At 39.8% G+C, this 14973-nt stretch overlaps 1 protein-coding gene across 1 annotated transcript in view; it reads left to right on the forward strand.

The window, feature by feature from the left end:
• Window positions 1-8169: 8169 nt before the first annotated feature.
• LOC118344569 overlaps window positions 8170-14973 on the forward strand; it is a gene marked incomplete at its 5' end in the record, with an annotated part of 52109 nt that continues 45305 nt past the window's right edge. The window contains 5 exons of the mRNA XM_035685588.1: window positions 8170-9282; window positions 9754-10002; window positions 10450-11085; window positions 11215-11995; window positions 12134-12468. Coding sequence (XP_035541481.1) covers window positions 8170-9282; window positions 9754-10002; window positions 10450-11085; window positions 11215-11995; window positions 12134-12468 — 3114 coding nt within the window. The remainder of the gene's footprint in view (window positions 9283-9753; window positions 10003-10449; window positions 11086-11214; window positions 11996-12133; window positions 12469-14973) is intronic.

Below are 14973 nucleotides of genomic sequence, written 5' to 3' on the forward strand. Positions count from 1 at the left end.
GTGAATGGAGTACATATAGAGTGTACTCCATGTGGTGGAATGATGCACCATATGGCGGATACGCCATAATGGTGATGTGGCGTGTTGTGTATGAAGGGAGTACATGTGGAATGTACTCCATATGACGGAGTGATGCACCATACGGCAAGTAAGCCATAATGGTGATGTGGCGTGTGGTATGTGTGGGGAGTATATGTGGAATGTACTCTATATGGTGGACGATGCACCATATGGCAAGTAAGCCATAATGGTGATGTGGCGTGTTGTATGTGTGGGGAGTACATGTGGAATGTACTCTATGTGGTGGACGATGCACCATATGGCGGGTATGCCATAATGGTGATGTGGCGTAATGCAGGTGAATGGAGTGGAGTACACATGGAGTGTACTCCTTGTGGTATTGTGATGAACCATATGGCGGGTATGCCATAGTGGTGATGAAGCGTATGTAAAGGGAGTACAAGTGGAATGTACTCCATGTGATGGTGTGATGCACCATATGGTGTGTATGCCATAATAGTGATGTTGATATGAACCCGCGGGAAATGAATCCCTTCAACCCACAGTCAATTTGAAAACACCCCAAGAAAGCCAAAATCAAGTCAATGGATGGAGAACCTAGACCCAATGAGAACTCGTTTCAAGAATCTAGATTATATTAAAATCTAGACCCGTTGAAAAACCCGTCTCAAGAACCCAGATTACAAAGGAGGAACGCCACAAAGGTTGTGATTTACCTTTGATAAGTTCAAAAGTTCAATTAAGAACAAGAGGAGTAAAACTCAACTCACAATTAATAATTTCATCAAATTTCATAAAACTTCATAAACTTCTGAAAATGAGGCTACAAAGAGTATTTAAACCAAAACCTAATTAAAACCCTAGATAAAATAAAATCCCATCTTCCAAAAATACCCCTGAGTGAACAGTGCCGCGGCTACAGTACTCGGCTACAGTAACCCTAACCCTAGTTCAATAAAATAATAACTTTCCCAACATGCCCTTGCATAGGCATAAACCCAATTATTCTAAACAAATAAAATAGGTCCTTGAAATTAATTAAATAAGTTGAAAGCCTTCAAGTGTCCAAAGCCTGCCTATAAGTCATGTTGTTGCCCTTTCCATAGCTTATGCAATGAATCAAAGCATAATTTTCATTGTTTAAGCTCTTGAACTTGTATTTGGCCCATCTGGAACTTGCAACATATCTTTAAGACTAGTCCCACATTGGTTCCCATCAGATGTGGCGTGGTGTATGTGGAATAGGAAGAGTGCACGCTGAGGGTACTCTGTGTGATGTGATGAGTGTGAAGGGAGTACACGTGGAGTGTACTCCATGTGATGGAGTGATGTACCATATGACAGGTATGCCATAGTGGTGATGTGACGTATGTGAAGGGAGTATATGTGGAGTGTACTCCACGTGGCAGCGACACTCCGTGTGGCGTGTCGTAGAGATAAGGATGGTTATGTGATTGATGGGTGTGGAACGTGATGGATAGTGTCAGGAACTGTAGAACAGTGTCCTGAAGTAGTTATGACGTAGCCTGTAGTCTGAGGTGGCAAGTGTCACCGTGATGGACTTATGGCTAAGAATAGGAGTGAAGTAACAGAACAAGTATAAGAGTGCGCAGCGGAAGCATGACTGAGGAATGTCATGAAATGACATGACTACTGACAGTCATGCTTGTGACAGGTGAAGTAACGGAACAGGTGTAGGAGTATGCAGTGGAAGCATGACTGGGCAACGTCACGAAGTGACGTGGTTATTGGCAGTCATGCTTATGATGGGTGAAGTGTTAGAGTGTAGGAATGGCATAAAGGGAACGTCACGAGATGTCACGATGTGACGGGAATACGTGAGAAACCGTACTCGTGATGAGTCAGGAATTGACGTAGCAGAATGTTGGGTAACGCGACAAGGTCACAGTGTAGCTTTGAAGCAATCTCGGGCTATGTGACGTGACATAAGGCGTAGTTGTGAATGGAGTCTTGTCGTGTTAAGTGTTGGGATAAACTGTCAAAAGGGACGGGTGGCATGAAAAGTCATGCTAGCCAGGTTAAGAGAAGATTGGTATCAGAGAATGGCTCTTGTCCATACGAGCAGGTGATCAACATGTTATATGTTGATCTTAGGTGATAAAGGGGTAAGGTACATGTGTAATCTGGTGAGACACGTGTGTTGGACGGATTCACCATATATAATGGGTAATCTGTCATGAGCATTGTTGCACGGTGCTTAAGCCTCAGAGTTTGGCTTAGAGCCGTGTGGCTTGTATGGATGGGAATGAGGATTTAGTATGGGCTAAGATGCATGAAAGTAGTGACGGGCGTATTATCTTGGATTGAGATGCTTGATTCCATCAGACAGAATCATGCGTCGGAATGTGGTTGTAACAAGAGTAAGACAAATTTCTTAGTGCTTTAATCCTAAGGTGAAACATGGGTTCACTTTAGTGGATGAGCACGCGAGACAAGACTTTGAGTTGGAAGATGTGGTGACCGTCAGTAGTCCCCGAAGGGTTTAACATAGTAAAGGGCACGTAAGTGCATGGGTTCAAGTTGCTTATGCATTAGATAGAGAATGACGCTAAGGTATGTGTATGCATGTAGGTTGCCATCTGGCAAGCACATGCATGGACTGCATGACATGCAAATAGCATGGAGTCCAGGTAAGTGTTTACGTTCATACTCTTCTAGAGTTTTCCAAGATACAAGAAACGCTTTTCCTTTAAGATGCTCACGAAAAGAAACGAAAGACGCTTTAAAAAAGAAAATGCTAATTGTTCAAATGTATAAGTATGTACGGCCCCTCCTTGGCAGCCCCCTGTTTACGCACCCAAAGTATTAATTATACGTATGCGAATGGATGACTATACGCTGTATCTATTGTATGTATTTTCTAAGAAAATGCACCAACTGATGAAAATGCATGAAAGCGGATGCTTTTATGGATCCTACGAACCGACTCTCTCATGTGCGCCACGGGGTGATACTCGTGGATGCCATGATTGACGACGTTCAAGGTGATGCTTATGAATGCCATGAAAGCTGACGTTTAAGCCCATGTATGTCCTTAAATGAAGTTTTTCACGAACGAACTGTTAAAGAAAGGATAGGATTGAAATGAACTAAAAAATGAAAAGACGATTTTCAAGCTTACGCCCCAAACGATATTTTCTCATGAAAAGAAATGTTTTCTCATCAAAAGAAATGATTGTTAAATGAAAGAATGAACTGAATGAAAGCTCCAACTCTTTCGAGCTGACATCAATGAATGAATGAAAAGCAAGAAAGAAAGAAATGAAAGCATGAATGTTTGAAGATATGTAACGGCCACATGAATGAATGAAAATGGTACCAATGAATGGGCAGATTGCAATGCTGGGTAAGTAGTACTGAAAGTGCACCCAGTGCTGCACCCTATGAAAGGGATTCCCAACCCGTGGCCACGGGCGGAATCCGGGTCCAAAGAAAGACCACTAACCCCAAACACACGGGGCGTAACAGTGTGTACCTATGAAAGTGATAAGAATGAATGGATGTATGCATGTAATGCATGTATGTATGAACGCACGAATGCACGAACTCTTGAAGAAATAAAGGCACTAATGGGAGAAACGTTTTATGAAAAGGATGCCCATGTTTAAAAGGGAAAAATCCCGTCCAATGAAGTTTTCAAACGAACGCACGTAACCACGTATGCATGCACATAATAGTATGTACGAGTGATGAATGCATGAATGAAAACCTATATTGCTATATTTTAACTGTATGAAGTAATGCTTACGAGTCTTCGACTCATTTTAGTTTTTATGCATGTCCCTCCCCCCACAGTAACTGCATGATCAGGACGGACACGGCCCACAGTGACTGCACATTTTAATTTATAAACGTGGAGTCTTGCACCCTGGGAGTGCAAGTGAAAAGTTTTAAATAGGACGGTAATTCCCGTCATCCTTTATAAAAATATTTTGGAAAAAGTCCCACCAGAAGGACGGGCGTTACACCTTCAGTTTTCCTTCTCCCTATTTTCCCTCTTCCCATCCTTCCCATTCACGCCACTTCACTCGAATTCTCACTCTCCACTTTTGCTCTCTTTGTCCTCTATTTTAGATCGAAATTCCCTCACCAGAACTCATTGAACGATGGTAATTTTTTCTTTCTCTCACCCTCTTCGTTCACCACTCTTACACCCACTCTGATTTCTGATTCACAATTTTTTCTCTCTCAACGTTATTTTCTCTGTCCACACTTAGAGTTGTCCTTCACTGTAGCCAACCGTCGCCATCATTGTCCAAGATTTGCGCCACTAACACTGCAACATAGGTACGTTCTTGTTGGTTTTCCTCTGTGTTTGTTTCTCCCACGCTTTGTTTCCTTTCCGATTTATTTCTCCAGCTCCCTCATAGTTTTGTTCCTTTACCTTCAAATTTATTTTTCCACTGTACACCACACATCGAGGCTGCTGATTGACGGTTTTGTTGTCGACACCTCCATCCATGTACCGCACCACTGACATCAATGAGTACCTCGTCTGTTCCTCTGTGTCTATTTCTTCCAACACTTCGCTCTCTCTCTAAATTATTTTCCCCATCTCTCCGTCTCTGCATGCCTCACTCAACCCACAGGTTCTCACTTTTTCTACCTTGTTTCTCTATTTAATTCAGGGGAAATGATGCGAGAAAAGCTACTGATTTTTTTTTTATTTAAAAGTATATTTAAAAGTGTTTGTCAATTTTTTTAAAATGTTTAAAGTGGTTTAAAAATATTTAAAAATACACAAAATAAAAAAATACAGTGGGTTTTTCTTAATACCCTTTGGTTGCGTCATAGCAAGACCCTCAGGTTCTCCCTCACACAGTCCTCTGATTAGGCCATGTAACACTTCGTCTGATATGAACCCATAGGAATGGAATCTCTTGAACCCACAATCAATTTGAAAACTCCTCAAAAAAATCAAAATCAAGTCAATGGATGGAAAATTTTGACCTGATAAGAACTCGTTTCAAGAGCCTAGATTATAATTAAATCTAGACCCGTTGATTAACTCATCTCAAGAACCCAGATTACAAAGGATGAACGCTACAAAGGTTGTGATTTACCTTTGATAAGTTCAAAAGTTCAATTAAGAACAAGATGAGTAAAAGTCAACTTACAATGAATAAATTCATCAAATTTCATAAACTTCTTAACTTGAGGCAACAAAGTGTATTTAAACTAAAACCTAATTAAAACCCTAGTCAAAATAATGCCCCCATCTTCCAAAAATACCCCTGAGTGAACAATGTCGCGGCTACTGTATGGTGCTACAGTAACTTATCTACGGTAACCCTAACCCTAGTTCAATAAAACAATAACTGTCCCAACATGCCCTTGCATAGGCCCCCTTAAGTGCTTCCCATAATAAACTCAATTATTCTAAGCTAATAAAATAAGTTCTTTAAGTAAATTAAATAAGTTGAAAGCCTTCAAGTGCCCAAAGCCTTTAAGTCATGTTGTTGCCCTTTCCATAGCCTATCAAATGAATCAAAAATGAATCTTCATCATTTAAACCCTTAAACTTGTATTTGGCCCATCTGGAACTTGCAACATATCTTTAAGACTAGGCTCACATTGGTTCCCATCATTCCCCCTCTCTTTAAAAAGATTCGACCTCGAATCTCCACCTGGATCAATGGGAAAAATGTTAGTAACATTATCATTAATTTCATATGCATTATCATTAATTTGATCAAGAATTTGAAAAAATCCATCCAAGCTACTCCTGTTGTCAACAGATAAAGGCATTAAATCTAAATGAGTAAATGGATTAAAACTATAAACAATTTCAAAATGAGAATATAAAGTAGTAGTATGCATGATCGTTTTATATGCAAACTCTATAAATCCATCCATAAGCACAAAAATAGAATCTCTACTCATTTCTTTCCTAGGCAGCCCCAAAACAAAGTCTACACATGATTCACTAGGATTAGGTAAGGGTGTATACAACCCATGTGGCAAAAGCTTAAATTTGGCGTTTCTACATATAATGCACCTGCCACAAATACGATTGACATCGCTCATCATCTTAGACCAACATAAATGTTCAGGCAAAATGTCTAAAGTTTTCTTGACACCATAATGACTACTCCAATTGATAGGAACCAAGGTGGGCCTACTCTTAAAGATCATTTGCAAGTTCCAGATGGGCCAATTACAAGATCAAGGGCCAAGAAGATCAAGGAAGCAATGCAAGGATTGGTGCAATCCACCTGGGATGAAGCCAGCAAGAGCCCAACACTGAAGATGGGTCTGAAAGAAGAAGAACCAGTTTTGATCCACTTTATTCAAGCTGTGGAAGACATGACTTAAACATACGGCCTATCGTTATTGGAGGCTTCCAATTTGGTTAAATGATTTATTTTATTAGTTTAGAATAAGTGGGCTTGAAGATGCTTGGCTCACATGTCTTATTTCTTTTGAACTATGTTTTTGGGAAGGCCTTGTATTTTGGCCAAGGGCTTATTTGGAAAATTACATTTTAGGAACTAGGGTTTCATCAATTTACTGTTGGGGTTACTGTAGCCGCGCGTACTGTAGCCGGTACTGTTCATCAAGGGTAATTTTGGGTAAAAGGGGCATTATTTTGGCTAGGGTTTTGATTAGGTTTGGCTTTAAAAACTCTTTGTAGCCTCATTTGAGAGTTAGACAATATTGAATTTTATTTGTGAGTTGAGTTTTCTCCTCTTGTTCTTGATTGAACTCTTGAACTTATCAAAGGTAAATCACAACCTTTGTGGCGTTCCTCCTTTGTAATCTGGGTTCTTGAGACGGGTTCTTCAACGGGTCTAGATTTTAATATAATCTAGGTTCTTGAAACGAGTTCTCATCGGGTCTAGATTCTCCATCCTTGACTTGATTTTGGCTTTCTTGGGGAGTTTTCAAATTGATTGTGGGTTCAAGGGAATTCATTCCCACGGGTTCATATCATTTGGTATTCAGAGCAAGGTTTCCAATCAGGTCTTATTCTATCTTTTATTTCTTGCATATTTAATTCTAGGGTGTCATTGTTCTAGGATTGATTACAAAAAAAAAAATAGTGGTGGTTAGTAGGGTTGCTGAAATTCATTGTTCTAGGGTTTGTGTTGGCTGAAATCTCTTGTTCTAGGGGCTGCCGTATATCATTTGCCCAAGGGTTTTTGAGTTATTGTTAGGGTTTTTCTCAACTGCTTATTCTTGATTGTGATCAAATCAGTTGGTGAAAGGAAAAGAAAAGAAAAGAAAAGAAAAGAAAAGAAAGGAAAAGAAAAAAAAAAATCGTGAAAAAAAAAAAAAAAATTCGAGATTTTTTTTTTCCTTGATCCTTATCATCAAAGGGGGTGATTCTAGTTGATATCTTGTCTTATTGCTACTGTTTCATTCGTATAATTTTCTTGATTCACGTGCCATTTTTTTTTCATTCCTTCCGTGTTTCTCTTGTTCTTGTTTCTTGGACTTAATTACTAGTTGGGATAAAACAAGGTTGCTTTGTCTTGATTGAGTCAATTAGTTCTTAAAGAACTTGAGTGGGAAAACTCTTGAGGTAAAAGGCAAAGAGAGTGTGAGACTATTATCGAAAAAAGTCAATTAAGAGTGAAACACGAGTGGAGTGTCATTATTCGAGTGTAAACACGTGAGGGAGTGTGTGAGGTTTACTTTTTTTTTTTTTGCCACTAACTTTCTCTTGTGTAGCGCCTAATAATGTCTCATCGGAGTAGCGCATCACCAAGGGGGAGAGCAGATAACTCATCCTTTGTGTTGCAAGCCATGCAACAACAGTTTGAGCGGTTAAACTTGGTGTTGGGTGAAGTGAGGGATAGGATGGATCATCAAGAAGCAGCGATTAGAAATCTACAAGGTAGGAGGGATAGGAGGCGATGTGAGCATAGAGTCGAAAATCAGTATGAGAATGAAGGAGATGGTGGGGAAGAGGAAGATTTAGCATCTGACGTTGGGTCGGGTAGAAATAGAGGAGTTAGGCATGAAAGAGGACTTGAGGGGAATCTAAGGGGTCGGGATGGTGTAGATAGAGACCTTGGTAGCATCAAAATGAAAATACCATCTTTCCAAGGTAGAACTGACCCTGAGGTTTATCTAGAGTGGGAGAAAAAAATAGAGTTGGTGTTTGATTGTCATAATTACTCTGAGGAGAAGAAAGTGAAGTTGGCGGTAATTGAGTTCACTGATTATGCTATTATTTGGTGGGATCAATTAGTGACCAATAGGAGAAGGAATTATGAGAGGCCTATAGAGACATGGGGAGAGTTGAAAGCTCTCATGAGGCGGAGATTTGTTCCTAGCCATTACTATAGAGACCTTTTTCAGAAATTACAAAATCTTACACAGGGGTCTAGGAGTGTGGAGGATTACCATAAGGAGATGGAGGTGGCGATGATTCGGGCTAATGTAGAGGAGGACCGAGAGGCCACCATGGCTAGATTTTTGAGTGGGTTGAATAGGGACATAGCCAATGTAATTGAATTGCAGCATTATGTGGAGATAGAGGACATGGTGCACATGGCTATGAAGGTGGAGAGGCAATTAAAGAGAAAAGGGACAGCAAGGTACACTTCGATTTCTAGCACTACTTGGAAATCAAAATGGGATAGGAATGATCCAGCTGAAGCAAAGAGAAAGACCGAACCACCTAAGGGAAAAGATGAGGGAACTAGCAACAAACCCAAGGTAGAATCCCAACCTTCACGGAATAGAGATATCAAATGTTTTAAGTGTTTGGGTTCAGGGCACATTGCTTCTCAATGTCCAAATAGGAGGGTGATGATTATGCGTGACAATGGGGAGGTGATGACTGAGAGTGAAGATGATAGTGATGAGGTGCCCGAGTTGGATGATGCTAGTGATGATGATGGAGTGGTATACCCTGTGACAGGTGAGTCTCTTGTTGCCAGGCGTGCTCTTAATGCACACATTAAGGTGGATGATGCAGAGCAACAGAGAGAGAACATTTTCCATACTAGATGCCATGTCAACAATAAGGTATGTAGTATGATCATTGATGGAGGGAGTTGTACTAATGTGGCTAGCACTACTTTGGTTGAGAAATTGAATTTACCAACCTTAAAACACTCTAGACCATACAAATTGCAGTGGTTGAATGATTGTGGAGAGGTTAGGGTGGATAAACAAGTGTTAGTTACTTTTTCTATTGGGAAGTATCAAGATGAGGTGCTTTGTGATGTTGTGCCTATGCATGCGGGCCATATTTTGTTGGGGAGGCCGTGGCAGTATGATAGGAGAGTGACACATGATGGGTTCAAGAACATGTACAGCTTTGAAAAGGAGGGCAAAACAATTAAACTTGCTCCTTTAACTCCAAGCCAGGTCTATGAGGACTAATTGAAATTGAAAAGTGAGGTTGCTCAAAAAAAAAAGAGTGAAAATGAGAGTGATCAAAAAAGGAAGAGTGAAAAAGAGATTGAGCAAAAAAGAAAGAGTGAGAGTGAATATGAGCATAAAAGAAAGAGTGAGAAAGAAAGTAGAGAGGTGGCTGAGAGTAAAGAAAAAATAGTGGAGCCACGAGAGAAAAAAGAAAGAGAGTCTTCTGAGAGAAAAGGAAAGGCAAAAGTGAGTTTCTATGCAAGAGAGAGTGAGGTTAAGAGGGCTTTCTTCGCAGATCGCCCTATGATTTTTCTTGTCTATAAAGAGTCTTATCTTACTCTTGATGAAACTAACCAGTCTCTTCCTAGTTTGGCTGTTTCTTTGTTGCAGGAGTTTGAGGATGTATTCCCGGAGGAGATGCCAAATGAGTTGCCACCCATTAGAGGCATTGAGCACCAGATTGATTTTGTGCCCGGGGCTGCTATTCCAAACCGACCAGCCTATAGGAGTAATCCAGAGGAGACAAAGGAGCTTCAGAGGCAAGTTGAGGATTTGATGAGCAAGGGGTACGTGAGGGAAAGCATGAGCCCTTGTGCAGTACCAGTGCTACTAGTGCCAAAGAAGGATGGGACGTGGAGGATGTGCATTGATTGCAGGGCGGTCAACAATATCACGGTAAAGTATCGCCATCCCATTCCTAGATTGGATGATATGCTTGATGAATTGCATGGTTCATGTATTTTCAGTAAAATTGATCTTAAAAGTGGGTACCATCAAATTAGAATGAAAGAGGGTGATGAATGGAAAACTGCTTTTAAGACTAAGTATGGGCTTTATGAATGGTTGGTTATGCCATTTGGACTTACAAATGCGCCCAGTACTTTCATGAGATTAATGAACCATGTCCTACGTGCATTCATAGGCAAGTTTGTGGTTGTGTACTTTGATGATATCTTAGTGTACAGCAAGAACTTAAATGAACATATTGAGCATTTGAGATATGTGTTTGATGTGTTGAGATGTGAAAAGTTGTATGCTAATTTCAAGAAATGTGCCTTTTGCATGGAAAAAGTTGTTTTTCTTGGTTACGTTGTTAGTACAAAGGGTATTGAGGTGGATGAAGAGAAAGTCAAGGCCATCAAGGAGTGGCCAACGCCAAAAAGCATCACTGAGGTAAGAAGCTTTCATGGGCTAGCTAGCTTTTATCGGCGTTTTGTTAAAGACTTCAGCACCATTGCTGCACCACTCACTGAGGTAATTAAAAAGAATGTTGGGTTTCATTGGGGGGCTAATCAAGAGAATGCTTTTGCCACTATTAAAGAAAGGTTGTGCTCTGCACCTGTGTTAGCATTACCTGATTTTAACAAAGCTTTTGAGATTGAATGTGATGCCTCAGGAATAGGGATTGGAGCCGTTTTGATGCAGGATAGGCGGCCCATAGCCTTCTTCAGTGAAAAGTTAAGTGGGGCATCCCTGAAGTACCCTACTTATGACAAAGAGCTTTATGCTCTTGTTCGTGCATTAGAGACTTGGCAGCACTACCTATGGCCAAGGGAATTTGTGATCCACACCGATCATGAATCATTGAAGCATCTCAAGGGTCAAGGTAAGTTGAATAAAAGGCATGCTAGATGGATGGAATACATTGAGACCTTTCCCTATGTCATCCGTTACAAGCAAGGTAAGGAGAACATTGTTGCTGATGCTCTATCCCGGAGGTATGTACTTCTTACTTCTATGAGTGCCAAAATGCTTGGGTTTGAATACGTGAAAGACATGTATGCCGATGATGCTGATTTTTCAAATGTGTATGTGGCATGTGATAAGGCGGCATTTGGTAAGTTTTACAAGCATGATGGTTATTTGTTTAAAGAAAGCAAACTTTGTCTGCCAAATTGTTCTATGCGTGAGTTATTGGTGCGTGAGGCACATGGTGGGGGGTTAATGGGACACTTTGGTGTCAAGAAAACTTTAGACATTTTGCATGAACATTTCTTTTGGCCTAAGATGAAGAGAGATGTTAACCGTATTTGTGGAAGGTGCATTACATGTAGAAAGGCCAAATCTAAGGTTTTGCCACATGGGTTGTATACACCCTTACCCGTTCCTAGTGAGCCATGGGTCGACATATCTATGGACTTTGTTTTGGGGCTGCCTAGGACCAAAAGGGGTAGAGATTCTATTTTTGTTGTTGTTGATAGATTCAGTAAGATGGCACATTTCATTCCATGCCATAAAACAGATGATGCAACAAATATAGCTGACTTGTTTTTCAGGGAGATAGTGCGACTCCATGGTGTACCTAGGAGTATTGTTTCTGATAGGGATGTTAAATTCCTTAGCTACTTTTGGAAGGTGTTGTGGGGGAAATTGGGTACTAAGCTCTTATTTTCCACTACTTGTCATCCACAGACTGATGGTCAGACTGAAGTAGTTAATAGGACTTTAACTCAGCTTTTACGCACTGTTGTTCATAAGAATTTAAAAACTTGGGAGGATTGTTTGCCATTTATAGAGTTTGCATATAATAGGACGATGCATACTACTACTTCATACTCTCCTTTTGAAATTGTTTATGGATTTAATCCACTTACTCCTTTGGATTTGATGCCTTTACCTGTTGATGACAGGAGTAGTTTGGATGGACAAAAGAAGGCGGAGTTGGTGAAGTCACTTCATGAGAGGGTACGGCTTCAAATTGCCCAAAAGAATGAAAGGGTTGCTTCCCAAGCCAATAAAGGACGAAGGCGTGTCATCTTTGAACCAGGAGATTGGGTTTGGGTTCACATGCGCAAAGAAAGATTCCCAGCCCATAGAAGGACAAAGTTGCATCCTCGAGGAGATGGACCTTTTCAAATTCTTGAGAAAATTAATGACAATGCATATAAAGTCGATCTTCCAGGTGAGTATAAAGTTTCTGCAACTTTCAATGTTTCTGATCTTTCTCCTTTTGATGTAGGTGAAGATTCGAGGTCGAATCCTTTTGAGGAGAGGGGGAATGATAGGAACCAAGGTGGGCCTACTCTTAAAGATCCTTTGCAAGTTCCAGATGGGCCAATTACAAGATCAAGGGCCAAGAAGATCAAGGAAGCAATGCAAGGATTGGTGCAATCCACCTGGGATGAAGCCAGCAAGAGCCCAACACTGAAGATGGGTCTGAAAGAAGAAGAACCAGTTTTGATCCACTTTATTCAAGCTGTGGAAGACATGACTTAAACATACGGCCTATCGTTATTGGAGGCTTCCAATTTGGTTAAATGATTTATTTTATTAGTTTAGAATAAGTGGGCTTGAAGATGCTTGGCTCACATGTCTTATTTCTTTTGAACTATGTTTTTGGGAAGGCCTTGTATTTTGGCCAAGGGCTTATTTGGAAAATTACATTTTAGGAACTAGGGTTTCATCAATTTACTGTTGGGGTTACTGTAGCCGCGCGTACTGTAGCCGGTACTGTTCATCAAGGGTAATTTTGGGTAAAAGGGGCATTATTTTGGCTAGGGTTTTGATTAGGTTTGGCTTTAAAAACTCTTTGTAGCCTCATTTGAGAGTTAGACAATATTGAATTTTATTTGTGAGTTGAGTTTTCTCCTCTTGTTCTTGATTGAACTCTTGAACTTATCAAAGGTAAATCACAACCTTTGTGGCGTTCCTCCTTTGTAATCTGGGTTCTTGAGACGGGTTCTTCAACGGGTCTAGATTTTAATATAATCTAGGTTCTTGAAACGAGTTCTCATCGGGTCTAGATTCTCCATCCTTGACTTGATTTTGGCTTTCTTGGGGAGTTTTCAAATTGATTGTGGGTTCAAGGGAATTCATTCCCACGGGTTCATATTCAAATCTCAACAATTTCGCATCTAAAATGAAGACAAGGACATACCTTCTTGCTAAAGCATCAACCACAAAATTTTTCAAACCTTGTGTGTATTTGAATACACGAGGAAAAATCTCAATACAATCCTCCCGCTTAGTATGCATTCTAGTCAACAACTTACCTTGTCCCTTTAAGTGTGTCAATGACTCTTGTTTTTTCAAGAAGGTCGATTAAGAATTGTCTCACCTGGCACAAAATCAATGTAGTACTCTATCTCTCTAATAGGTGGCAATCCACAAAAAACACCACTAGGAAACATGACCTGATGGGAACCAAGGTGGGCCTAGTTTTAAAGATATGTTGCATGTTCCAGATTGGCCAAATACAAGTCCAAGAGCTTAAATGATGAAGATTCAGCTTTGATTCATTTGATGAACTATGGGAAGGGCAACAACAAGACTTAAAGGCTTTGGGCACTTGAAGGCTTTCAACTTATTTAATTCATTTAAAGCACTTATTTTATTAGTTTCAAATAATTGGGTTTATTATGGGAAACACTTAAGGGGGCCTATGCAAGGGTATGTTGGGAAAGTTATTATTTTATTGAACTAGGGTTAGGGTTACTGTAGCCGAGTTACTGTAGCGAGGCACTATTCATCCAGGGGCACTTTTGGAAGATGGGGGTTTATTTTGGCTAGGGTTTCATTAGGTTTTCCTTTAAATACTCTATGTAGCCTCATTCTAATCAGATAATGAAATTTATGAATTTATTCATTGTGAGTTGAGTTTTACTCCTCTTGTTCTTAATTGAACTTTTGAACTTATCAAAGGTAAATCACAACCTTTGTGGCGTTCCTCCTTTGTAATCTGGGTTCTTGAGACGGGTTCTTCAACGGGTCTAGATTTTAATATAATCTAGGTTCTTGAAACGAGTTCTCATCGGGTCTAGGTTCTCCATCCATTGACTTGATTTAGGCTTTCTTGGGGAGTTTTCAAATTGACTGTGGGTTCAAGGGATTTCAGGTTCATATCATTTGGTATCAGAGCCAGGTTTCCAATCAGGTCCGATTCTATCTTTTAATTTTAGCATCCTTAAATTTAATTCTAGGGCTTCATTGTTCTAGGGTTGCCAAAAAAAAAAAAAAATTTAAAACAAAAAGTAGGCTGCCGAAATTCTTAGAGTTTTGGGTTTGGCTGAAATTTGCATCACTTAGGGTTTCAAAATTCTAGGGTTTCCTGCATCTCTAAGTTTTTCAATTGCTTGGAGTGTCGTTCCATTGATTCTCTTCTATTTCATTGTCCATGTTTGTGTGTTTGAATTCAATTGGTTGGTTTTCACTATTGAATATTGCTGTTTGTGGATGAATTAGAGAAAAGAAAAGAAAGGAAAAGAAAAGAAAAGAAAAGAAAGGAAAGGAAAAGAAAAGAAAAGAAAAAAAAAATTCCAAAAAAAAAAAAGAAGAAGAAGAAGATGAAGAAAAGAGAAGGTAGCATATTCAAAGTTGCTACATAGTTACAACAAAGAGAAAGAAAGAAAGTTGTTGATTTAAACCTTATGATCAAAGGGGCTGCTGCATACATCACTGAAGTTGGTATCTTGTCTTATTCTTACTCTTTCATTCGTATAACTTGATTGATTCTTGTGTCATTTTTATTCCTTCATGTTTCTCTTGTTCTTGTTTCCTAGATCTAATTAGAAGTTGGGATAAAACAAGGTTGCCTTGTCTTGATTGAGTTCATTTAGTTCTGAAAGAACTTGAGTGGGAAAGCTCTTGAGGTAAAAGGCAAGAGAGTGTGAG

Source organism: Juglans regia, chromosome 14, assembly GCF_001411555.2.
Source record: "Juglans regia cultivar Chandler chromosome 14, Walnut 2.0, whole genome shotgun sequence".
Lineage (NCBI taxonomy): Eukaryota > Viridiplantae > Streptophyta > Magnoliopsida > Fagales > Juglandaceae > Juglans > Juglans regia.